The sequence below is a fragment of the Vanessa atalanta genome, chromosome 10 (assembly GCF_905147765.1).
Source record: "Vanessa atalanta chromosome 10, ilVanAtal1.2, whole genome shotgun sequence".
Lineage (NCBI taxonomy): Eukaryota > Metazoa > Arthropoda > Insecta > Lepidoptera > Nymphalidae > Vanessa > Vanessa atalanta.
The window spans coordinates 12,208,807-12,234,113 of record NC_061880.1 but is presented as its reverse complement, the minus strand read 5'-3'; the positions used below and the strand labels follow the sequence as shown (position 1 = coordinate 12,234,113).

Genomic DNA, 25,307 nt, shown 5'->3' with positions numbered 1-25,307 from the left:
TTTTACTATTGAATATTTTTGAACGTTAACTGGACTCTCGAGAAAGGTTTAGGTTATATGTCATTTATGAATATTTTGCGTTAATTTGCAAACATTTTTAAACAATTCCTCGATAAGGTCGAAAAATAAGTGAAATAAGGATTGGTGCCACAGTACAGTACCACTTGGTAGAAGCACACGGTGGATGTCCGTCTGGAAAGGCTAGGTTTAAAAAAAACGAAACTGATTTAGATAGCGATTTATATTTAGTTTTTTTTACCTAGTTTAAGTGTTATCCTTTCTTCTATATTTATTTAAACCTTTAACAGTATTATAAACAAAAACATTACATTTTAACATAATTATACAATAGTATTATTCCACTAAATCATAAATTTTTTTTATAGTTAATCTCTTCCATCTTATGTCAATGTGCGTAATAATTAAAAAACAATTAATAATTATATATATATGTTATATATGTATACATTTAGAGCCAGTCTAATAGATGAGAGTCATAAAGCAATAGTCATCTATCCATCTTCTATACATCTATACATATAATTGTCTGTTTGTAGTATTGAAATAACCGCTTTTTACTAAATGCATATGTATGTATGTACACGCGGTACAAATACCAAAATATCATTTTTTACAATTTTTGTCTGTATGCTTGTTCCCGCTAATCTTTGGAACGGCTAGACCGATTTTGACGGGACTTTCACTTGCAGATAGCTGATGTAATAAGGAGTAACTTAGGCTACTTTTATTTTAGAATTATATATAAAATCACACTGCAATGACTCAATACTGCCCAGTACTGCCTTAATATCACAAAAGCTGCCTAATACAGAATTAATAAGTTATAGTAAAAACTTCGAACTAAACAATAACTGTTTTGTTAAATTATTATATTTTCATAAAGATTTAAATGAGAATGATTGATTTAAATGACTTTTTAACAATTAAATTAATTTGTAATTATTAGTATTTCATTTGCTGTTTGAAAATTGTTTTTGTTCTAATAAATTAAGAGATCTTCGGTAAAAAATTTAACTGACCACTTCAGTTTCAATAGTAATCATAAAATCTTTATATTTTCAGGTTTCATTTGTTCGTTTTCGATCAAGTTCTAGAAGTTGCGAAGAAGTTCGTCATATTTGATGGACAAATTAACAATCTCTTCGTCGTTCCGATAACAGACAAAGGGGAGGGCTATGACATAGACTGGACTGTGATGCAGACTTATAATGAGATACGTCCTGTCGCTGTACCGACCGTGAAGGTAAGATAAGTTTTAGACGTGTAAACGACAGTTATGACTACGCAGGAGATAGCTTAGTAAACTCCATAAAACATTTCGGGATGACAATCTCACCCGACCGCAAACAATTCAGGCGCAGCACCATCGAATTTACGTGGCCTTCCAGGCCCTGGAAATAATTTAAACTTCGGCTGTTACTGAAAATTTATTGTCAGGAAAAAACAAATAGATTATCATAGCACAACACGGGGTTTGAAACCAGGAATTTTGTAGCTGCAACCTCTTAAATAAGCTGCTGAACCTCGATCACGCGGACCCTACATGTATTCATACGGTTATATTGTCATGAGTAATTATGACTCCCAAGTCACGGAATTAGCTACACTAAACACGCATTGCACGACTCATGCTTAGTTACTTAACTCTTGTTTAGAGTGTGAGTTTTCTCACAAGGCCAGTGCTTATAGGCACGGCTTGAAGGATTGATTTTATTTGCAGGAAAGAATGTCTCTGAATGTCACGAGAGAAACGTACCTCAATTCAGTCGTCACTCCTTGGTATAGAGGAAGCATTCTGCCCGACAGGTATGATGTTTATTATTCACTTTATCATACGTGTGTATTCAATTTATTCAAAAGGGTATTTCCCTTTAATTCTTATTAACATTTTAGGCAATCATATCTAACTTCTACTGTCTTCTACAGACATTCGAATGTTATGTCCCTTGTGCTCGTAATTACAGGACATTTTATAGTATGATTGCGAGCAATGGTGCACTCTATACCCTCACTAACATATAAAGTAGGACGGCAATACAAAAAGTCCGGAAAGAATTCAGGCACGGGAACAACGGCTTTACATGCCTTCCGAAAGTCACTCTACTCGTGCATGATTCCTTACGATGTTGTTTCATTGCGAGTGTAACCTCACTGCTGGACCACCACACGAATACCATCCCGTGTAAACTGAGTCTTCTGTGCTCGCATAACTCAATAATGTGTGATTAATTCTATCGCCGCCGCCTCTCATGCGCAGGTACATAGTGTCCGACGTACTCGAGTACATGACGCCGCAATCTCGCTTCGACTGCGACACCTTCGAAACATTCGAAGACTACTACCTCATCAAGTACAACCTGGAGCTCTTCGGGAGCAAAGACCAGCCCCTGCTCGAGGTAATCGGGAGCCGCTCGCCGCGTGGGGGACGTTTTTAATTAGGGCACTCGTACGTGCGACAAAACCGCACCAGCCCCCCATTCAGTGTCGGTGTGTGTGTGTGTGGCACAGGTGCGCAACATCAGCTCGCGCATGGCGTGCCTGCTGCCGCGCGCGGCGTCGCTGGGCACGCTGTCGGACAAGCAGCGCAAGCTGGCGGCGCAGGCGCAGGGCGACGACCGGCCGCGCGGGTTCGCCGAGGTGTTCGTGCCCGAGCTGTGCGTGCAGTACGCCTACCCCGGCCACCTCTGGTACAAGGCCGTGCTGCTGCCCAGCATCGTGCACAGGTACGAGTTGACGCTGATGCCGTTCCGTTTGTGCGAGATCGTAACGCGTTTCTCAGAGGTGCGTTTCAAACCGTAAAAAATATATTAAATGTTTGTAATGAATATTTGTATGAGGAGGGGTTGGTTTTTGAATCGCGCTAGCGTTTGCTTCGTCCCAATTTATAGGTTCTCGACAGTATAAACATAATGTTGGCATTTTGAAACCTTTTGTATTTCATTGCAATTACCACTTTGTAATTGTTATAATTGTCAACCAAAACTACGGAACAGTGTTGTAAAAATATCGATAGTTGACCTCGAAAACTTCAGGATATCGATAGTACTCTCGATAGTATCGTTCTGTATTAATACTATCGATAGCATCGACAGCTCTCCGCCAGCAATACTATCGATAGTATCGATAGCTCTCCGTTAACAATGCTATTGGTAACAGCGATAGTATCGATGATTTTGGACTATCACATGCCTCAAATGAGTGCCTCACTTTGAACCATTATTTTTTTCAGGGTAACCATGCTTTTGACAGCCGACGAACTTCGTACTGAAATCGCTACATACATGAAAATCGGACAGACGGCTTTACTAAAAGGTGATTTTTTTGTAAATCTTTCATAACATTTCTTATCTCTGCTACTTGTAGTATTGTATATTGATTGACTAAGCAAAGATAAAATGTGTATAAATTTATTTATTTTATTTATTTATTTATTTATTTATTTATTTGATCACCAACAAAGTACACACTGATACATGACAGCACACAGTTCATAAAATAAAAAATAAAAGAAGTGGTACCTCAATTAAAGGTGATAACTGCATGAACAGTAAAGCAACATATACATTAAAGCACAAAAAAAAACAAATAAAAGACTAATCAAAATTTCAAGTTACAAAACAAAAAAATAAAAAACAAAACCATGAATAAAAAATTAATAAACTAAAATAAAACTAATAATGAAAACTAATATGGATAATTAAGTATTACTTATTAATGGCATTATGGACCTTCTAAATTTAAATATATTGTTGGCAAAGATGTTTACATCTTTGTCCATGTCTACGCAATTATAGGTCTTTAAAATTCTATTTATAGGTGAACTATGTCCTAGGTTCGATTTTGAAGCTTTAGTTTTAAACAATTTACACCTGTTCAAGCGTAAGCATTTTGTGGGCGCGGACAGTCCAAAATGCCATTAATGATTTTATACATAAAAAGGCTATCCAGCAAGCATCTTCGATCAGCAAACGATTTCATTTTAAAATGTATTAACCTATCTTTATAGTTTGGTATTTTTTTAGCCAACCCGTTTTTATAACATAGATGCCACAAGAAACGTTTCTGAACACTTTCTAATCTTTTGGAATAAACATCATAGAAGGGATTCCATACAACACTGCAGTACTCCAGTCCGCTGCGGACAAAAGCATTATATAAAGTAATTAGGGTGGTTGGGTTTTTTAAGTCCTTACAATTACGTAATAAAAAGCCTAAATTTTAAAAGCCCTCCTACTGACATGCAAATGGAAACGTTATTTATGATCGAGAATGACACCGAGTTCTCGAACCTCACTATGTTCTTGAAGCGTTGAATTTTTTAGTTTATATGATCTCTGTGAAATCGTTTTGAGTCTATTGAAGCACACTAAGCTACACTTATCAACATTGAGACTCATGCCGTTATCTTCACACCATGTATTTAAGCAATCTAAATCGTCCTGAAGTAAAGCAACGTCACTGGGCGAAGTAATAGTGCGAAAGAATTTAAGATCATCTGCAAATAGCATGAAACTGGAATTCGTGAAGCAAACATTTATATCGTTAATGAATATGTTGAAAAGAATTGGTCCTAAATGTGAGCCTTGTGGGACTCCAGAAATAGCCTGAAATGATTTAGATTTATAATCATTGATTACCACTAGTGATTCTCTTTTGTTAAGATAGGATTGAAAGAGAATCAATTGAATTAAATGATAAGTTCTGAAAGTTAATTGTACTGAACCAAATATCATTATAACCGAATAGTTTGGACATAATAACCACCTTTTGTTCTGATGTTGTTTGTTTACGAGAAACATTTAAAAATAATTGTTAACTTATAAAACGCCACCAACAAGAATTGTAAAAGTAAAACACCTTGGATAACACCATGTTTCAATTTACTTCAAGATAAGCTTACACAGTGAGGGTGTTATTGATAGAATGCCACTTTTTTTATTTATTTTTTGAATTTCTAAGTCGGTTACTAAAGCAACAAAGCTACGTAATGTTTCTAAAAAAAAAATTAATCACTTTTTCAAAAAGTTGCACTTAAAAAGTAATGGATTACAAAGTAGTATTTTCTTAAACATTCCTTATATTTATAATAGTGATTGTCTATTGACAGGGGAAGAATGGCTGCCGATACAAGTGGATCTACCGATCGCTATAAAGTCACTACTGTCAAATATAGACGAGCCCGCAGCTATACCCAGTATTGACAGGTGCGTTATATGTATTATTGGGTAGTCATTCATAAAGATAACATATAAAATTTTAAATAACTAATAAATATATCATCCTGTAAAATATTATAAATGCGAAAGTGCGGTCGCTTTGTTCTTCTTTCACGCAGCACGAAACGACAAGCAACGATGCGACGAATATTTTTTAATTTTGAAATAGTTTATTGTCCGGTGAGTGTATAGGTTGTCTTATCTGGGTAAAAGATTTTGATACTGGATCCATACAGCAAAGTGCTATTGCTATTTTTTTATATAATAGTTGAGTGGATTGGCAAATGGGATACTTGATGGTAAGTCGTCACCACCAACCATAGATATCGCTGTAAGGAATATTAACTTATCACTGCGCCACCAACCTTGGGGACTAAGATGTTATGTCCCGTGTGTTTTTAGTTACCCTGGCTCACTCACCCTTTCAAATCGGAACACAGCGTTACTAATATAGTAGAATAGGTGATGAGTGGTGGTCCCTACTACTTGCACTAAGTCTTACCATGAATTTCTTTCTCAAAGGGAAAATTCATAATTACAGTTAGATATAATGAATTGTGTTCTTTTAACAGAATTAATAATCCAATCGATGAAACTGTCCAGAAGCCGGTCAATATAATGTCCGTAAAGGAAAGCGTCTACCAGCTTCAAAAAAAGAAGATCAGCAAAGAATATCCATGGGATGTAAGTTGTTTCTGTTCATCATTTTTTTCCAAAGTGCTGGTTTTTCTATATTTTTTAAGGGAACAAGGTTTGAAGAAGAAGAGTAGGACGAATAAATGTGGAAGGTAATAGGAAGATAGACAAAAGTGAACGACCGTGCGAGGGACGAATGGAAGATAGCCCTGCATCTAATCAAATAAATGGAAACCAGGGGGACCGAATATTGACTGTTTTTTTTTATTCCAGGAAAGCAAGGAGCCGATCGACATCGATCGCAACCTGTCCACGGTCACCGTCATGGACGTCGAGTGCTACGACACGTTCGTCACGGCGCCGCTGTTCACGGTGGGCGCGGCCGACCCGGCGGCGGCGCCGGCGCCGGCCCGGACGCTGCCGGCCGCCGCCGCCATACTGCCGCCGCCTCACAAGTGCGTGGGCCGAGCACGAGCCGGGTCCCGGCCGGGCGGGCCCGCGTGACCGTGCCGCTTGCCGCAGGTTCGTGGAGCGGCTGGCGCTGCTGCGGGCGCGCGGCGGGCCGCAGCTGCGCGGCGTGCTGGGCGCGCTCACCACCATCGGCGCGCACGACAGCTTCAACCTGGAGCGCGCCGAGACGCTGGGCGACGCCTTCCTCAAGTTCGCGGCCGCGCTCTACCTCTTCCACAAGTTCCCCGCGCTCGACGAGGGGCAGCTCACCGGCCTCAAGGGCCGCCTCGTCGGGAACAGGTGCCGCTCCATTTGCTCTCCCTTCCGATCCGATCGCAGCGATCTAAAGAATTTCTGTTTGCCGTCGGGGCTGAAAGTTGGGTGGTACCCATCCAGATTGACCGGCACGAGTTCGTTGAGCCGTTCCGAACCGGCGATTATACCGTCGATCCCCGATACGGCCGACGGTGATGCGTTTACAAAATTAGTTTCGTCAACAGGAACCTCTACTACGCGGGTGAGCGCGTGAATCTGGCCGGACGGATGAAGGTGGACCAGCTGAGTCCCAGGAGTGACTTCGTAGTTCCCGGCTTCTCCGCTCCGAGGGAAGTAGCAGACTTCATTGAAAAACACCAAGTGAGTAATATTATATCCTACTAAACGTATCATCATTACCTCGCATTGAATGACTTTCGGGAGATTTTAAAATTCGCTTCTGCATAATGATTCATGCTGTCAGTTCGCAGTGAAGTTAGTCACAGGTGGCTGCGCAGAAATTGTTTTAAGGAACATGAGTACGTGATACTGATACTAGAACTAGTGATGTAAATATGCATGTACGGTAAAAAAGTATGTATATAGGATATTTCCTACTTTTTTTTTACTAATTTATTTTTATTTCTTAAATTACTTGAATTAAATCAATCGTATTCAATCAACTTTATATTTCTTTTATATTTCTTGCTGTTATTGAATTGTTTGGTTAAGGTCGCTCATCAAAAAATCTATAAAAATAGCGTGCAGTCACAAACATAATATTTTGACGGCTTTTATGAATTTATGTTATCTCAAAAAATAATTTGTCAAGTAAAAACATAGATATATGTAAGGTGTGAGAAGTGAATTCGAGATTTTGTAATTTTTCTATAAATTTATCCATCCAGCGTACATTGAAACCATTTAACGACCAATTATTTAAATATTTACGTTTGTAATAAATTAAAAATGAGTCTGTTTCTAAACGAGATTTTAAGCCATTCCCGCGTTTGTCCTTGAACTCAGTGCGGGGCGAGTCGTGTTGCTCGTCGGACGTGTGTCGCTTTGCACGAGCGCAGCACTAAACTTTTTGATAAATATTACGAAAAGTACAGTGACGGTGAGAGTTAATGACTATCTTCGTATTCAGACGCTAGACAATAACTTTATTGCTATATACCTATGTTTGTATATACTTAGTAAATTTTTTATTTTTTAAAATGGACAGTAAACAATGCTTCCAATTTTATGAAGACATAAATAAAAGTCATCCTCTTCCAATCTTTCGCACCCAAAGATTTTATTTACAATATTTCTCGTTATTGGAGGTGCCATTTATAGACCACCTATATACTTAGATGTTAAACCCATGAAATCTTTTTTTAATATTATGCCAACTAATTGCTATAATCTATAGTATAAATAAATTAATTATAAATTTAAAATCAGCGTTATTTGTCATTTTTTTCATGAAATTTAATGAATTCGACAACAGAGTCGAATACATCGTCACCTAATTCCTTTGGTGTGTGCAAGCCGGCGAAGTGTCCACCGACGTCTAATGTAGTAGAATGTACAAGGTTCGTAAATTTATCCCTGAGTATAAAATCCGATTGGTATATGATCTCGTGAAGGAATTTTATGGCAGCCGTTGGTACTTTTGTTGGAATCCTGTAAAAATGGAATTACAGTTATTAACTCATTCGAGACTCACTCATAACCCGAACTGAATTATAATGATTATTGTTATCATATATTGTTATAATAATAGAGAAGTGCAGGTTTTACTGCTAATCGATCTAAAATATGTTCTTTCTTGAATATAAAACTAGTAATAATAAACGATTATCATTCCATACACCACGCGTCGCTCCGTTCGCGTTTCAGGTATATGGGCTGATCAAAGACAAAGTCGTATCACCAAGTTTTTAATTTACCGTCAAGTGAAATATACGATGGAACATAATTTTTCCTAATGGCAACATTGTATATATTTTGATATTCAAGAAGAAGAATACTAATTGAACTTACTCATGAATGATAAATATTTCTGACATCACAAACGCTTCCGCATATATTCTCATTGACGTGGTTATTCGATCGTTCGCCCATAGTATTGTGGCCGTGTCTAGTAAGTCGTCTAAGGCTATATTCTCTAAGCCCCCGTGTGGAGTATGTAATTGATTCTTATTGGAACCCATAGCGATCTTTTCAAATATATAAGCAGCCATCCCCGCTGGTGTGTCTGTTAATGCGGCTCCTATAAACAATTGTTTATATTTAAACATTAATCGATTATAGGATTAAGAGAAGACGTCTGCCGTCTGGGTGGATATCCCAAACTTAACAGTTATTCTATCGCCGACTAGCAATACTTAGTGCTGCTCTATTTTCTATTAGGGCTGTTCTATAGGTGATAGTACCACTGTTATTACAGGCGCTAGATACAAAATTATTTGGGTTAAATTTTGCGTTCCAATTTTGGCGACGCATTGACTTTATACGTAGTGGTTAATATTTTTTGACAGTTCCAGTGTCCATAGACGAAGAACATTCGTCTGTCTTCTTAAAATAATTTGAATAAAATTTATTAGATTTTTTAGGTGTTACATAATATAGTTAGACAACATAATTCCTGACTCGTGGAGCGTCTAGCTCATAAGTGTAGTAGACTAGTGACTCGTACTATGTTTTTTGGGTTTATATCCCGAGTCGGGTAATTTATCCATTGACAATTAGTCTTGGTAGTCTCAATGGAAGATACACATATAACCTACCTATTGTATCAGGTTTAGTTGCCTGTAAATGAAAATATGCGCTTTCTCTCATCAGGTACGATAATGTATCACTCAGAGGATACATTCGATATCTGTATTTGTCTTCAACAACCAAACTAGGAAACAGTGATCCGAATAAGGTTTTCAGTTTGCTTATTCGTCTTATCGATATCGGCATATTTGTGTGGAATCTGTGTAATAAATAACAAACTTATGAGTCAAACCTTCTTGAAAATTTCATAAATTATTTTTCTTACACATGCGAATTACATTCTAGAAAATAATACGTAAAATAACACATTTACAGGTTTAAACAATTCACTTCGTATCTCACTCGTGATATGTTGACAACCAACTATATATATATATAATACTTAGATACGCGTGTCTTATATAGCTATTATATCTCATAACACATTCTAGCATTTCATATTCGTGTGCAGTGGTGAGTTTCTATTTTGTTCTTACAGAATACCTCTGCTGTTAATTTAAATGAAAATATTTCATTGCATTTATTTTAAAGCGTCTATTGGGCGACTCTTTTTATTGAAATATCCAATCATTATATTTTTGAAAAAATATCTTAGGGCCTAGCAAATAACGCGTCGATTATATATTTTTGAATTGCTTGACAGATAAACTAAAACAATTTTATTAGCCAAATCGTGGTAAAGAACCGCGTCTTCATGATCTACTTAGTTATTATTATTAAGTGATAATTGCTACTAACCCGAGTATATCATCAGGAAACACCGTACACATATGTGTCGCTGCTTGCGAACCCCAATCGCCGGCCTGAACATAGAATTTTTCGAAACCTAGTCTATTCATAAGGTTTTTCATTAATATACCGATTTGGAGAGGATCCAGGCCAGGTTTATTTGTACCCTGTAAGAACATTCTTGAATTATTATTTATCTACTTACTCTTTAAAAATCCTATGACAAGGTCGAAATGGCTCAGTGCTTACAATACGTGAAGTACAGGACATGGCTATAAAAGCAGGACGGTAAACTTTCGCTTCCGGACGATGCCAAATATTACTTGGGTAAAAAGTTATCCTCGTCCAAATTTTGTGGTCTATATCACCGATGAACTGCTATGTGCGGTGTGTGGTATAGAAAAACGTCATGAGAAATATGCGTATCGGATAGATTCCTTCCTCGTGTGTATCCACAAACCGGATTGGAGCAGGAAGTCTCTTTTCCTTAAATGGAAAGTTAGGCTTTGCCGAACGTTACAACATTATCGTACAGCGTAACCTCCATCAATAAAATTGGCTTAAAATACTTGAAATAATATTGTTTTTATGTTTTATGAATCAGCCTTATATTTTCAATGAGAAAATAACCGTCTGGTTGTTTCCTCACTGCCATTAACTATTTATTCGATTGTAATGCTATTTGATATCGAAGTGTTTTTTTTTCTATATGGAGGACGTGTTATATAAATTAAGACATAACCAAGAAAATTGGTACGCTGGGAAGGTAAATTGGATGTAAGTGGAATAATAATTACCTAAGAAAATCCTAACCAAGTAAATCGACAGCAATCACTTCAGAGATAAAGTGAAGCGGCCGAGACGAAAGAAATGCCACATCTAAAATTGTTCTATTGACTTATCACTTACATGTCAAAAGTATATGAACATTACTTTTGCGTGTTTTGCACGCACTGTTTTGTAAATAACTAGCTACCCGCCCCGGCTACACACGGGACCGACACTTAACAAACATAAAGAAGTTTTTTCGGCAATAAACTTGAAATTCTCGGCTTTCTTCTCAATTACTCTGTTTGTGTAAAGGTAAACGATTTTGATTTAATATTACGTAGCAATATTGACAACTATTTGACAACAGGAACATTTACTATACTCTTAAAGATCGAATAATTTTAGTTACCTCAGAAAATCCGAAACCAGGTAGATCGACGGCAATCACTTCAAAGATAAAGTCATATCCATTTCTAGGCGTCGTGAGCATCGGAATAACTCGATCGAACTCCTTAGATGAACTCGGCCAGCCGTGCATGAGCAACATTGGAAGGACCTGCTTGCCTTTCGCTTCGGGTCTCACTCTTATGTAATGTATGTCGAGACCTTGCACCCTCGTCTTGTAATGAGGATATCTATTCAGAAGATCAGCCCTCTCTTTGAATCTGTACTCATCCTGCCAATATTTCAAGAGTTTTTCCAAATATATCGTGTTCATTCCATATTCAGATTGCATGCCCTCCAAAGGCCGAGTGTAAGGTCGCCGGTTTCGTAATCTCATTTTTAAATCATCGATCATCTGTAAGAGAGATTACACATTTAAATTGTAGACAATATGTTATTAAACATTTCCCTATCCTGTGTGTAATATAAGATTATTGCTAATTGTTAAAATAAAGTGTCATGTCTAAATGTCTTTAGACTTTATAAACTGTGTTATGCAACACGAAGTACGGGGAGTTTGAAATAATTCTATAACTAAAAACTGAAACAAAGAAATACAGTTTTATTTTTATTTGTAAAATTATTGTATAACAGTAAATTTAGTTAGTGGTAGGGCTTTGACAAGCTCGTCTGGGTAGGAACTACCCATCAGATATTCTATCGCCAAGCAGGTGTTCCGGTTTGAACAGTGAGTGATAACATTTCTTTTAACAAAGTTGGTGGCGCATTGGTGATGTAAAATTTAAAATTTCTAACGGTACCAATGGGCAGTGGTGACCACTTACCGTCAGGTGGCCCATGTGCCGGTCCTGTTATAATAAAAAGGAAATACAAAAGCAACAAGAGATTGATCTCTTTTTTTAATTATAGTTTATTTTAATACGATATTAAAGAAATTGTCTACCAAAAGCAATAATATAAAATAAATAATATTAATAATATATATAAATAAATAAATAAATAAATAAATGGTCTAAATTGCATTCAATATTTTATTGGTGACTTTTTGTATGAATTTTAAATTTAAACCAAGAAAAATTCAAATCACATTACGAATTAGGTAATTGCACTTAATTTATGTAAAAATATGTACATACCGTGTCGTTAAATACGATTTTAAATGGTCGTATCGTTTCATCTTCTTGATTTGGTTTGTCGCCATCTCCCCACCATCGATTTAAATCAAGTTTGGGCATGTCAGGAACCCTTTGGAGGTAGTAATTGGTAAAAACTCCCAAGACAACAATTACTACCGCGAATAGTGATAATGATTTGAACATCTGAAATATTTAGTCTGATCCATTATGTAATAACAATGTAAATATAATTATATTTAATTTACATGTGGGATAATTACATGTAGTTATGTAAATGTTAAATATGTTTGTATAATTACATAAGACTGACTTTGTAATAATATTAATAGTATCTGTCGTAATATTATTATTATTGAAATAAATTGCTCTGAATCGGGTATATAAAAAGTAATTGTATTTAAATCCAGTTATCTCTCTGGTTGTTAAGGAAAACGAGTTTTTATTTGTTATTACTTTAATATTTACATTAATGTCGATGTTCATGTAATGAAGTGTGAGATATTTCTATTAATAGAAGGCAATTCAGTCTAAAAGGCAAACGTCTCTGTAGTGGGCAAAATACTCCTCTTTCCTTTCCACAACGCGGCTCCATTATGGGTTGGATATCAAAAATAAACGTGTGTGAAAAGCGGTACTATACTAAAAATATGTTTTCTAAAAGGGTTTTTGTCTTGTTTAGAATATTAAAGATCTATCTGGTATCGATCTATTTACGAGGGTGCGCCCCTGCACGTTTAATTGTAATCGTGAATTAGTGTGAGTGGGTGACGTTCGTGCTTACACAATGTCTTAGTGTGAGTAAAAGTAAAGATAGCAAAAAAATATTTTACATATTCGTGGATCAATTAAATCTATACTTCTTATGTCAGACAAATAAAAAAAATCTCATAATGATAAATTAATTATATTTATATAAATAAACTCGGTAATATTAATATTAAAGAAATCTCTCATCGTTTTATGATACAACAGCGGTAATAAAATGTGTATCCAATTATGCGAATACAACCGCACACAAACATACACGAACGTTGACACAGATGTATCAATTTATGTATCCAAAGTGTGCACAGCGATCGACATTGAAATTATGTTTAAATTTTTTCATTATTGAAAACTAGAGTTTTTTTATGGCATAGGTTTGCGGACGAGCATATGGGCCACCTGATGGTAAGTGGTCACCACCGCCCATAGACAAAGGCGCTGTAAGAAATATTAACCATTCCTTACATCACCTATGCGCCACCAACCTTGGGAACTAAGATGTTATGTCCTTTGTGCCTGTGATTACATTAGCTCACTCAACCTTTCAACCGGAACACAACAATACAGAGTACTGATATTTGGCGGTAGAATATCTGATGGGTGGGTGGTACTTACCCAGACAGCCTTGCAATCAAAGCCCTACCACCAAGTAAAAATTTTCATATGAATTACGTTTTTCGAACCCTTTTTTCTAGAGATATTTTAATTTTTTTTTTTAATTAATAGTCTATTCTAATACTGAAGCTAGTCAAAAGGAGAAAAATGTTGTCTAGTGTGATTATGTAAGAATTCGCTTGATATCTCACTCGTGAAATGTTGACAACTGACTTACAGTGACACGCCAATTTTATACGTGTATCCTATTAATTTTATAGTTATTATTGGCAATTTCGCATATCAGAATTCTGGAATTTCACGCTCGTGTTCTGCGTTGATTTACTTGCAGTATTGTTCTATCATTTTTTATTTGCCTATAAAATATAGACGTGTGGAATTAAATTTTTTTAATCGAATATTCCAATTTGGTTTAAATATCATTGTTTCTAGAAATCGAGAAGATAATAAACATTAACGCAACAGAACATAAGAATAAATTAATCAGTTAATATGTATCGTTTATATTGTCAAAATGTAATGTGATATTTAAATATACATAAAATACAATTAAATAATGATACAAAGCTTATTCCAATATTATATTCCGAAGCAATAAATATATATATAAACAAATTTAAAATTGACATTTCGTGCGCTTTATAATTCTGCTATATTATTATGTTATATATAACAGTTAATGACTAGTATATATATATATTTATGACATGGGTTATCAATAGACAACCAGACCACCTGATGGTAAATGTTCACCGTCCATATATATTTACACTGTAAGAAATATTAACCATTCCGATGAATAATATCTCCAACCTCTGGAATAAATGTGTTATGTTCCATGTGCCTGTAGTTACACCGGCTTACACTTCAAACAACAATACTAAGTTATTGCTGTTCGATGGTAGGTATGTGATGATTTGATGGTATTTACCGAGTCGGACGGGCACAAAACCCTACAATCAATTAAAGTAAGTTCCGAAGCAACTTTACCGATTCAAAACGGCATTTTTTCGCGAATCCATCAAGAATTCAAATCCTGACATTATTCGAGATATCGAATAATTACATCGCGTCCATTAATTATAAATACTTTTTATTTGTCTTTACTGTCTTTTTATTTGTCTTTGTCTGTGTTTGGATCAGACTATAGTAAGTAGGTCTAAAAACTTTCACTAGAAATTCTCCGTGTATATATATCTCATCTCAACAATATATAAAATAAATACAAGGTACCGACCTTTAATGATTGAACCAAAACTATAATTATATTTTAAAACAATCGTATCAACGATATAATTTTTGTGTCACTGAGAATTTAAAATATATTTTCACACCACTAGTCGGCACGTCTGTCGACTTCGCTGTTCGTATTATCGACTGAAAGAAAGAGGAATGTCACGCGATGCGTTTTTCTTTTGCGAATAAACTCGGCTTTTCACCGTCGAATATCATCTACATATGTATGTTATATGGTTGAACGCACATATGACAGGAATTTAGGAAAATCTTTAAAAAAATTAAAGAGTTTGTTAAGTTGTATATTTGGATGATAAGAAAGTATTTTAATGATATAGGATTAGATAGATTTAGATTATATTATTTAGAAGATATAGATTTGATTTGAAAATTAATACCATGGTTACTGCTACAATTACTTACTTACAATACTAATGACTTTTTAGTTGACTGCACACCTTGGGAATGAAATGATCGCCTCCAGGCTGTTTCAAATAACTAAAATATAATCATCATTGTACATGAAAAATGGTTAAAAAAAAAAAGATATATATATATCCCGCTGAGTTTCTTTCGCCGGTTCTTCTCAAGTCTGAGGTGCTAAATTCCGAACCGGTGGTAGATTTTTGACAATCAATAAGCAAGTGTAAACACTTCTATATTGAATAAAGATTTTTGACTTTGCTTATGTTGTTTTTCCGTAAATTCCAAAAGTGAATATAATAGTTAGGTATCATCTTTTTTAGTGTAAATTTAATGCTAACACGTTCTTTATCTTTTTAAATGGAACCGGTTTATACTTAACTAAACGAGCCTGCCTATCGAGCAATTTGCAACTCGAGAGAAAGCCTCGATATCTACTTTCGTTATATTTATATTTTAATGTACCTGTATACTGTTCAAAGCAGGCTTTGTGCAAAGTTATATAAGTATAATATTTTTAGTATTAGCATTAGCATGCATTAGCAGCCTGTAAATTTTCCCACTGCTGGGATAAAGGCCTCCTCTCCCTTTGAGGAGAAGGTTTGGAGCATATTCCACCACGCTGCTCCAATGCGGGTTGGCGGAATACACATTTGGCAGAATTTCGTTGAAATTAGACTCATGCAGGTTTCCTCACGATGTTTTCCTTTACCGCCGAGCACGAGATTAATTATAAACACAAATTAAGCACATGAAAATTCAGTGGTGCCTGCCTGGGTTTGAACCCGAAATCATCGGTTAAGATGCACGCGTTCTAACCACTGCGACATCTCGGCTCTATAATAGTAGTCTAGTATAATATGGTCATTGTATTATGATCCCGAGTTACGAAACGAAGGATTTCATAGTTATTTTTTATCATTTTAGTAATAAAGGATTTTGCGTTTACTGCTAGATAAGTTATGAGGGCGACGCAGACGCATTGCATACGGGAGGAACTGTCACTTGAAAATTCAGTTCGATTAACTGGTCGATGTCTTCAGTTACTGCTCTCACGAAATTAAATTAAATCAAAGCAAAATATAATTTATTTATCTAAGGTCATACAGTCACTATTCGATCGGCATTTTGTCTGATTAAATTACACGTAAAACGGAAGTTTTGGTGGTTAAAAAGCGAAATGATTTACTCATCTTATGAATATCCAGTTACTTTTATTATACAATTAAATTCATATATCCTATGTGTACGTGAAGTTAAACGTAAATAAAAATATTCTTGGTCCCGGAAATGGAATTCTGACAATATTAAACTAATTTTAAATAGGCAATGTTATTGCACTTTTATTTTTATTTACATACCGACTGTTTCGGTGTTTTAGATGGTATTATTGTTTCGTCTTTATTTTTGGACACATTGAACCTTTGGGAGTTTTTAATAATAACAAATTTATCCTAAAATTTATACCGTGAAAAGTTTTAACGATTTGAACATCCGAAGTGATTGGTCAGTCACATTGTTTTGTTAAAACTCAACTACAAATAAAATTACATATCCTACATGTATATAACTATGTATATGTTAATATCAAGATAACGGGTTCAAAGCCGGACGATCTCGAAAGAATTTTTGTGTGTTTTAATTGTGTTTGTTATTCAGCTCATGCTTAGCGGTTAAGGAAAATATTGCGTGGAAACCAGTATGTGTCAGGTGAGCGTGTATTCACCTATCCGCACTTGAGCACCAAACATCCTAGAGTACAGGAAGTGTATTATACAGGATTTATTCCAGTAAAAAGAGCCCTTACAGTAATAAACAGCGTATTTAGAGATATACGAAACTGGAGATAGTAATTAGTATGATTATAATTCAGTAAACTGCTTTAAGTCTGCATAATCAGTGCATTTATATTTGATACTCGATATCGTCTGCGGTTTCGTTTAGGTCTTGGTTGACATTTGTTAAGCATATTCATTTTTACATTAGACTATGGATATTTAAATTCCTTGAGTTCAAGCTTGCTTCATCATCATCATCATCATCGTCGTGATCATCATCATCTTCGTCATCATCATCATCTTCGTCATCATCATCATCATCATCGTCGTCATCGTCATCATCGTCGTCATCGTCATCATCTTCGTCATCATCATCATCTTCGTCATCATCATCATCATCGTCGTCATCGTCATCATCTTCGTCATCATCATCATCATCGTCGTCATCGTCATCATCTTCGTCATCATCATCATCATCGTCGTAATTATCATCATCGTCGTCATCGTCATCATCATCATCGTCGTCATCATCATCATCATCATCGTCGTCATCATCATCGTCGTCGTCATCATCATCATCATCGTCATCATCATCATCGTCGTCATCATCATCATCATCATCATCGGCGTCATCGCCATCGTCATCATCATCGTCGTCATCATCATCGTCGTCGTCATCATCATCATCATCGTCATCATCATCATCGTCGTCATCATCATCATCATCATCATCGGCGTCATCGCCATCGTCATCATCATCGGCGTCATCGCCATCGCCATCATCGACTTAGTCGTCTTCGTCGTCGTCATCATCATAATCATCATCATCATCATCATCACGTGTACCGTGGTTTTGTCGCGCAAGTTTAACAGACAGTCAAACAGAATTATTTTCACATTAATTATATTAGTACAGATTATAATAACTTTCTTCTTTAATTTGATAGCATTGTTTAGAGAAGAAGGTGTAGGTATGAAGTCATTTTATTATAAAAAAAGTATGCGATGATAATGTAACTAGGTTAGCTAAACTTTCTTTTAGAAATATTTGCTCCATGACAGATTTCGCCTTTGACTATTAAAGTAAAACTAAAAAACTATTTAACACGTTATCGTATAACTTACGTGTCCATTTAAATAAAATACATTATTATTCTACCGCCAAACAGCAGTGATACTGGGTAGTATTGTTCCGGTTTGAAGGGTGATTTAACAAGTGTAACTACAGGCACAATGGACATAACACCTTAGTTCCCACGGTTAGTGACGCATTGACGATGTAAGGAATGTTGAATATTTTTTATATCGCCATTGTCTATAGGTGGTGGTGACTACTTACCATCAGGTGGCCCATTTGATCGTACGCACCTATAGGTGATACCTACCTACACCTATACCTGATATATAAAAAAAAAACATATTCTCCACGTGTGTCATCTTCGCTGCCTAATATCGAATTGAGGAACACCCGAATGTCTTGCGATAATATTTACGGATAAACTCAATGAATATTTTATCCTATCAACCTGGATAGAAGATTTAAAACCGTCGGATCGTTTATTAAAAAAGGTAAAATATTTACACTCAACACACACACATATGTACATATGTGTAATCATTTCAAACACGCAAACGTGTATTAATATTTAACTCCGTTTTAAACAAAAATCAATGGAAAGCTTTCTACCGTTTTGCATAATGCTTCGATGACGTCACCTGCTTGTCTTGTCGAGATGAGATCTAAGGCTCGATAAATTGATGCGTTTTTTAATAGTTCGTTTTAATAGGATGTTTATTTAAGTTGAAATATATATGCAGCTTGGAAAATAGGCTACCTGATATTAAGTGCTGACCACCACAAATAGACATTGGGACTGTACTACGCTGTACATCGCGACTGTACTCTTAGATTTCATAAAATTTTGACTTCCATGAATTCATTCGCAGATCCGGCCAACCTTCATGATAGGCATGCAGTTTCCTCAAGCGGACGCTTTGAGCGGGAAACTGTCGCCTGAAAGTAGATCAGTGATGGAGCAGCGCTTCGCCGACTGTGACAGGACAGCTGAACACGAGCCCCTGGGCCGAGCCCAGAATGCGATGCAATGCTATATAAACAAACAAGCCGTCTCGGACAAGGTCAACTACCTTCATTGTTTTGAATATTATTTGTTAAACTATTGTTTTTTTTTAAAATGTGTTTTCACTTTTAGTCTGTGGCTGACTGTGTGGAGGCTCTGATAGGAACATACCTCTTAAGTGGAGGGATACCAGCGGCGATTGACTTCTTGGAATGGACGAAGGTGTTGCCTCCAGAGGTATTTATTAACTTATTTTTTGAATAACTTGAGTTCATATTTATAGTCAAATAAAATACCTTTATTTATTTAAATATATTTAAATATTGTTACTCGACAGTATAGTTTGCAACTCTTTTGAGGATTTATTACAGGATCCCCTAAAGCTTTAAAATGCCAAAATGCAAAAAAGTTATTACACAATTAGTGAGTTCGTGGTTGAATGCACAACTTGAGAATGAAAGGATCACCTCCTGGCTATTTCTTTGTCATATTGGATTTATTATTACATTAACAGTCTGTAAATTTCCCACTGCTGGGCTAAGGCTTCCTCTCCCTTTGAGGAGACTGTTTGGAGCATATTCTATCACGCTGCTCCAATGCGGATTGGTGGAATACACATGTGGCAAAATTTCGTTGAAATTAGACAGGTTTGATGTTTTCATGATGTTTTCTTTCACCGCCGAGCACGAGATGAAAACAAATTAATCACATGAAAATTCAGTGGTGCTTGCCTGGGTTGCTGAACCCGAAATCATCAGTTAAGATGCACGCGTTCTAACCACTGGGTCATCTCGGCTCACATTGTATATATGTAAACAATTATAAAATCTAAAATAACCGCTGTATTTTCTTGTCCGAACCCGTGATAGTGTTTCATTTGTCAATCATGTAAGTAATGCTTATATTATGAATGAAGGAATTTGACTAGTTTTAATATGAATCCCAAGTATAATATATTTAGCTATATAAAATCCAGGCTTTGAAGGATTAATTATTATTTTATAATTCCTAGGATAACGTGAAACAGTTTCTCCATAAGAAAGTGAGCACGGTGATAACAGAGAAGAAGGCGACGGAACAGGAAATCGACTGGCTGCTGAATAATTGTCGGAATGACATTGAAAATATTATTGGCTACAAATTTAACGACCCAGCCTTTTTACTGGAGGTAACTAAAACTAAAATAGGATACATAGGCCAAAACAGAACAATTCAGTACCTTTTTCTCTATAGTTTGTCGTTTTTTTCTTAAATACAATAATAATTAGTTTTCCTTAATTAATTCAGAATATAATCTTTTCCTACAAAACCGTGACAGTAAATACGACTATATGTTTAACCTTTAATCAAATTTAAACGATAAGTATAAAAATTTTTCAGGCTCTATCTCACGCTTCATACATACGGAACCGGCTCACGAACTCCTACGAACGCTTGGAATTTCTCGGCGACGCCATATTGGATTTCCTAATAACTGCGCATATTTTTGAGAATTTCGGCAAACTAACGCCGGGAGATCTAACCGACCTGCGATCGTCTCTCGTGAACAACGTCACATTCGCCTCCTACGTCGTCAAGCTGGGATTGCACAAGTGATATTTTATTTTATTTTTAAAACAATTTTTAGAGATCCCCTCGTGACAAACAATCATTAATCACGTCACTCGGTAATCGCAGATTCCTGTGTTTCCAAATGAACCCGGTGCTGGAGACGTCGATCAAGACGTTCGTGGAGCACCAGGCGGAGCGCGACCACGAGATCGTGGAGGACGTGCTGTACCTCATCGACGAGGAGGACTCCAACGTGGCGCAGTACATCGACGTGCCCAAGGTCGGCCAGCAATAGCACAGCATCACGCCTCCTAATATATCACTCTAATCGCGTATCACATCATCTGTAACCAGTCGATATGTCGTATCCGTGATAGGGAATCTGCGTAGAATAAAATGCTTATAAAACATTCATCTTGAGGATACGAGATCATTTAGACGCTACTCCAGTACGAGTCAGTGGATACACGTATGCTGGATTTCGATAAAGGTTTCCCGAAGATGTTTACTTTATTTAAAAAATAAAGCACACGAAAATTCTATGGAGTTGGGTATTCTTTTTTATGTGAACCTGTGAAAACTGAAAGTGATTCATATTTACATTGACTTGTTTTTAATTGTGTGATTATTTTGGCAGGTCCTCAGCGATATATTCGAAGCACTAGTCGGAGCGATATACTTGGACAGTGGAGGCGATCTGAACACGGTGTGGTCGACGGTGTACAAGATAATGTACAAGGAGATAAACAACTTCGCTATGTGCATTCCGAAGCAACCGGTTCGAGTCTTGATGGAGATGATCCACGCTTGTCCGAGTTTCGGGTTAGTTTATCATTCAAGAGTTGTCGCTCGCGGCTTCGCTCAAAAAAGTTTTCGGGCATAAAAAGTAACCTATCCTTGGAGTTCACGGTTGCTTCTGTTACGGCCTTATCATTTTAATCACTCAAGCCGCACAACACTTTATTTTTCACTAATACACTTTAATTTTTGGACGTTAGAACTTTAATTATAATTAAATACACTCTCTACTTCTATAATATAGGTGTTTATTAGTCAGCACACCTCTCTTGTTCGTATCTAGCCAAACGAACGGCCGATTGTCCGACTTCAATTATAAGCTTAATTTCTAGTAAAAGTAAAAACCATATTACTCTACAAATAAATATTTAAATCTAAACGGAAAGAATCAATCGAGATACTAAAATATTTGTGGGATATAGTCTGTGATCTATTGAAGTATTGGATACTTCCGCTCTATCAAACAACGCATCGAAATCTAAATATCTGAAGTCGGCAACAGTTCATTACGCATTTCGTCACAGCGTGCGTCGCTAACGCGTGTACCCGCCGATTGCAGGAAGCCGAAGGTGAGCACCGCAGCGCTGCGGAAGGTGATGGTGCCCGTGAACTTCTCGAAGGAGGGCCGGCAGCACACCGCGTTCGGCGTCGGCGCCAACGCGGCGCAGGCCAAGCGCGCCGCCGCCAAGCTGGCGCTCAAGATCCTCGCCGCCTAGCGCGCCGCCCGACGCATTCTCGAATCTCATCTCGCTCGCGCTGCCTGCGCCCGAACGAGGAGTGAAGTCGATTCCGACGGCAGGAGGAGTGCGGCGGTCTCGATCTGTAGCGATCTATGCGCATTCGTGAAAACACCTTTTGAGCGTCGGTCAAACTTTTATCGAAATTTTTTGAAGTAGGAGTGGACGTCGGTGGTTAAGTGAGGTGGTGTCGTCCTGTAATTGAATATATTTTAATCGAGAACTGTGTGTAGTGCGTGATTGAGTGTTTCTCGGAGATATTTGTCGATTTCGTGAGCCGCTTTTTATCTTGGTTTAGATTTCACATGATAAATTTAAATTAAAGGGCGCTTTAAATGAACGATAAATACCTCTCTGACTATTGCAGATGAGGTAACACGTATTAACATTGACAGTTCGCATGAAGTGTGTTGTTTTTTTTTCATAAGTAGGCGGACAGAATAACGCCATATGAAAATTTAACCATTTCTTACATAACAAATGCCACCGACCTTGGGAACTGAAATGTTATGTCCCCTGTGCCAGTAACGTTGGCTCACTCGCCCTTCAAACCGGAACACAACAATACTCACTATAGCAGTGAAATATCTGATGGTGGTACCTACCCAGACGGGCTTGCACAAAGGCTAACTACCATGGCGTATTTACTGAAGTTGTTTAATAAAGTAGTTCATTAAGATCAATAGAAATTGCAAAATACTAGCTACGTATCATAAGTAAGATGATTTGTTAGGGCTGTGGTTACATAATGTGATTTGGAGGAATTTAAACGTCGTCGTATATAACGAAGTGTACGATTTTCTCACTGTGTAACTAGAGCCTAATAGGTGAACAAATGCATCTGCTTTGAGTCGCTACCCTCAGTTAGTCAACCTGAGGTTTGTTAATTCTACTCCTCCTGCCATTGGAATGTATTTTACTTTAAAGAAAAATCCTTTCGCATTTGTATTATAAGTAGAGATTAAAAGAATGATATATATTTTTAGAGTAAGGTTCATAATGATTTTACTATTATAAGACCTACCATATAAGATATTACCAGGGTAGAAAGTAATTTAAAAATGATTTCAAAATAAATGTCTAGTTCGCAGTTAAATTTGGAAATACTTGCATAGGATATTAATCCGTGTCGTGTTATAAATAAACAGCATAATCGTATTCCCGACAAATACTTGGAAATGTGTGGCGTTAATTTCGTAAATACGATTGCACTCCTTATTTATATGTAGATATGGGTCGATTTCCGTTACAAGCAAAGCGAAGTCCCGTTAAAGAAAATACGTCTAATCATTAAATTCCCTTCGTGTCTTCGCCATTCGCAGATATAGCGATATCATTCCTCGTCACAGAAGGTCACAAAGCAATTAATATTCTATTTATTTATAAGGTCTAAATTTATTGAACATATTTGAAATTGTTTAACTAGTTAAATATTATTTGAATTTTGTTATAAATTGTATACATATTGTACCAAATATTTTTCTATTCTAATACAAATAAGACGTATTAAACTATTCAGATTTTTATTTTATTTACTTTACTTTTCATCGTTGACGAGTTGGTTAAGGTGGTGACCACTTGTCACAAGGAGTGCCACACGCTTATCCTTCCTATTAAAATACATATTTTAATTATTTTTTTAAGCTTATTTTATTTTAAGACCAACGACCCGCCCCGTCCTTTCACTGGTGCCATTTACTAATAAAAGAAGTGGGGAGTTTATCAGGTAAATTTATTCTATAATGTTTATTTATTTAATAGTTCTTATATAAGTGTGTCACGAGAATTATTAATAATAATTTTACTGTGAAACATAAACCCGTTTTCCGAACTTAGAAAACAATGATAAATAACGATCTTCTAAAGGGGATTTTTTTATGTAATAGGTAGGAGGACCGGCACTTAAGTCACCGGATGTTAAGTGGTCACCACTGCCCATAGACATTAGCGCTGTTAGAAATATTAACCATGACTTTCATCGACAATGCGCCACCACCGGAACACAATACCAAGTATTGCTGTTTGCACGGGCTTGCACAAAGTTATACCACCAAATAGATTCGGATGATATAATGTTAAAAAAAATATCAATTTCTATTAAATGCCAAACGAACATGTACCTGATACATGCTGTAGGCCTTCTAAAGGTCTAAAATTTTTTAGTACATTGTTTTAAAGTATCTCCTAAGGTTTAGTTAGTGTTAGCCTACGAAATCAGTTTTTTTTTTATAGAAACTGTCATAGTACAGCCACTTTTAATAAAATATTTGAATTATACATATAAATCATCGATTAGTTGTATTTATTTTAGTGGTAGCCATAATATCAAAATTCATTAATTGGTTTAGTAGACGGAAATAGAAAACGACTATGTTTTATGCTATTTATAAGATATATCTATAATGGATTTTTTTTATTGAATTTAAAGTTCCATATTCCAACTTATACCGATCTGTCACTGTTTCTTTAACTGTAACTGTAACTGTCATAAGTCATTTCAAGTAACTTGGAATAAGCTTATTGTAAACATCTTTGAAATTAAAACTAAAGTTATTTGGGGGTTTTTCTTTACTGAAACTATTATATTAGAAAGGGACACTACATATTGGAACTCATTTTAACTATTAGGCACTATTTGAAATTATAAACGTCGTAAAGGGTTTCTAATATTGATTTGAACTAAAGGCTATTCCAATCGCATAACGAGTAAAGACATATAATCTGCTTCGACCTTGAATTGACATGTCTTCAGAGTTTAGAGACCTTAGTTGGAGACTTCAGCCCAGTCAAGTTTAAGAGCATCTTCCCGTAGAACATTCAAGTCCATTCCATCAAAATTACGCTGCAGATGAATTCTCGATTTAGCTTTAGATGGCTGTAATTTACAGGATAGATGGAGTAAATCGTGATAGGAAAAGCAAGAACAGAGCAGTGA

At 36.2% G+C, this 25,307-nt stretch overlaps 1 protein-coding gene across 1 annotated transcript in view; it reads left to right on the top strand.

Annotated features, from left to right (window-relative positions):
• LOC125067040 (endoribonuclease Dicer) overlaps nucleotides 1–23,890 on the top strand; it is a 41,921-nt gene extending 18,031 nt beyond the window's left edge. Inside the window, exons 18-34 of the mRNA XM_047675417.1 lie at nucleotides 1,084–1,264; nucleotides 1,742–1,827; nucleotides 2,279–2,417; nucleotides 2,530–2,744; nucleotides 3,251–3,333; nucleotides 5,129–5,225; nucleotides 5,810–5,921; nucleotides 6,147–6,328; nucleotides 6,396–6,623; nucleotides 6,824–6,959; nucleotides 19,153–19,344; nucleotides 19,419–19,523; nucleotides 20,299–20,454; nucleotides 20,667–20,878; nucleotides 20,964–21,117; nucleotides 21,475–21,659; nucleotides 22,195–23,890. Of these exons, the coding sequence (XP_047531373.1) occupies nucleotides 1,084–1,264; nucleotides 1,742–1,827; nucleotides 2,279–2,417; nucleotides 2,530–2,744; nucleotides 3,251–3,333; nucleotides 5,129–5,225; nucleotides 5,810–5,921; nucleotides 6,147–6,328; nucleotides 6,396–6,623; nucleotides 6,824–6,959; nucleotides 19,153–19,344; nucleotides 19,419–19,523; nucleotides 20,299–20,454; nucleotides 20,667–20,878; nucleotides 20,964–21,117; nucleotides 21,475–21,659; nucleotides 22,195–22,351 (2,620 nt within the window). The 3' untranslated portion in view covers nucleotides 22,352–23,890. The remainder of the gene's footprint in view (nucleotides 1–1,083; nucleotides 1,265–1,741; nucleotides 1,828–2,278; nucleotides 2,418–2,529; nucleotides 2,745–3,250; nucleotides 3,334–5,128; nucleotides 5,226–5,809; nucleotides 5,922–6,146; nucleotides 6,329–6,395; nucleotides 6,624–6,823; nucleotides 6,960–19,152; nucleotides 19,345–19,418; nucleotides 19,524–20,298; nucleotides 20,455–20,666; nucleotides 20,879–20,963; nucleotides 21,118–21,474; nucleotides 21,660–22,194) is intronic.
• Nucleotides 23,891–25,307: the final 1,417 nt, after the last annotated feature.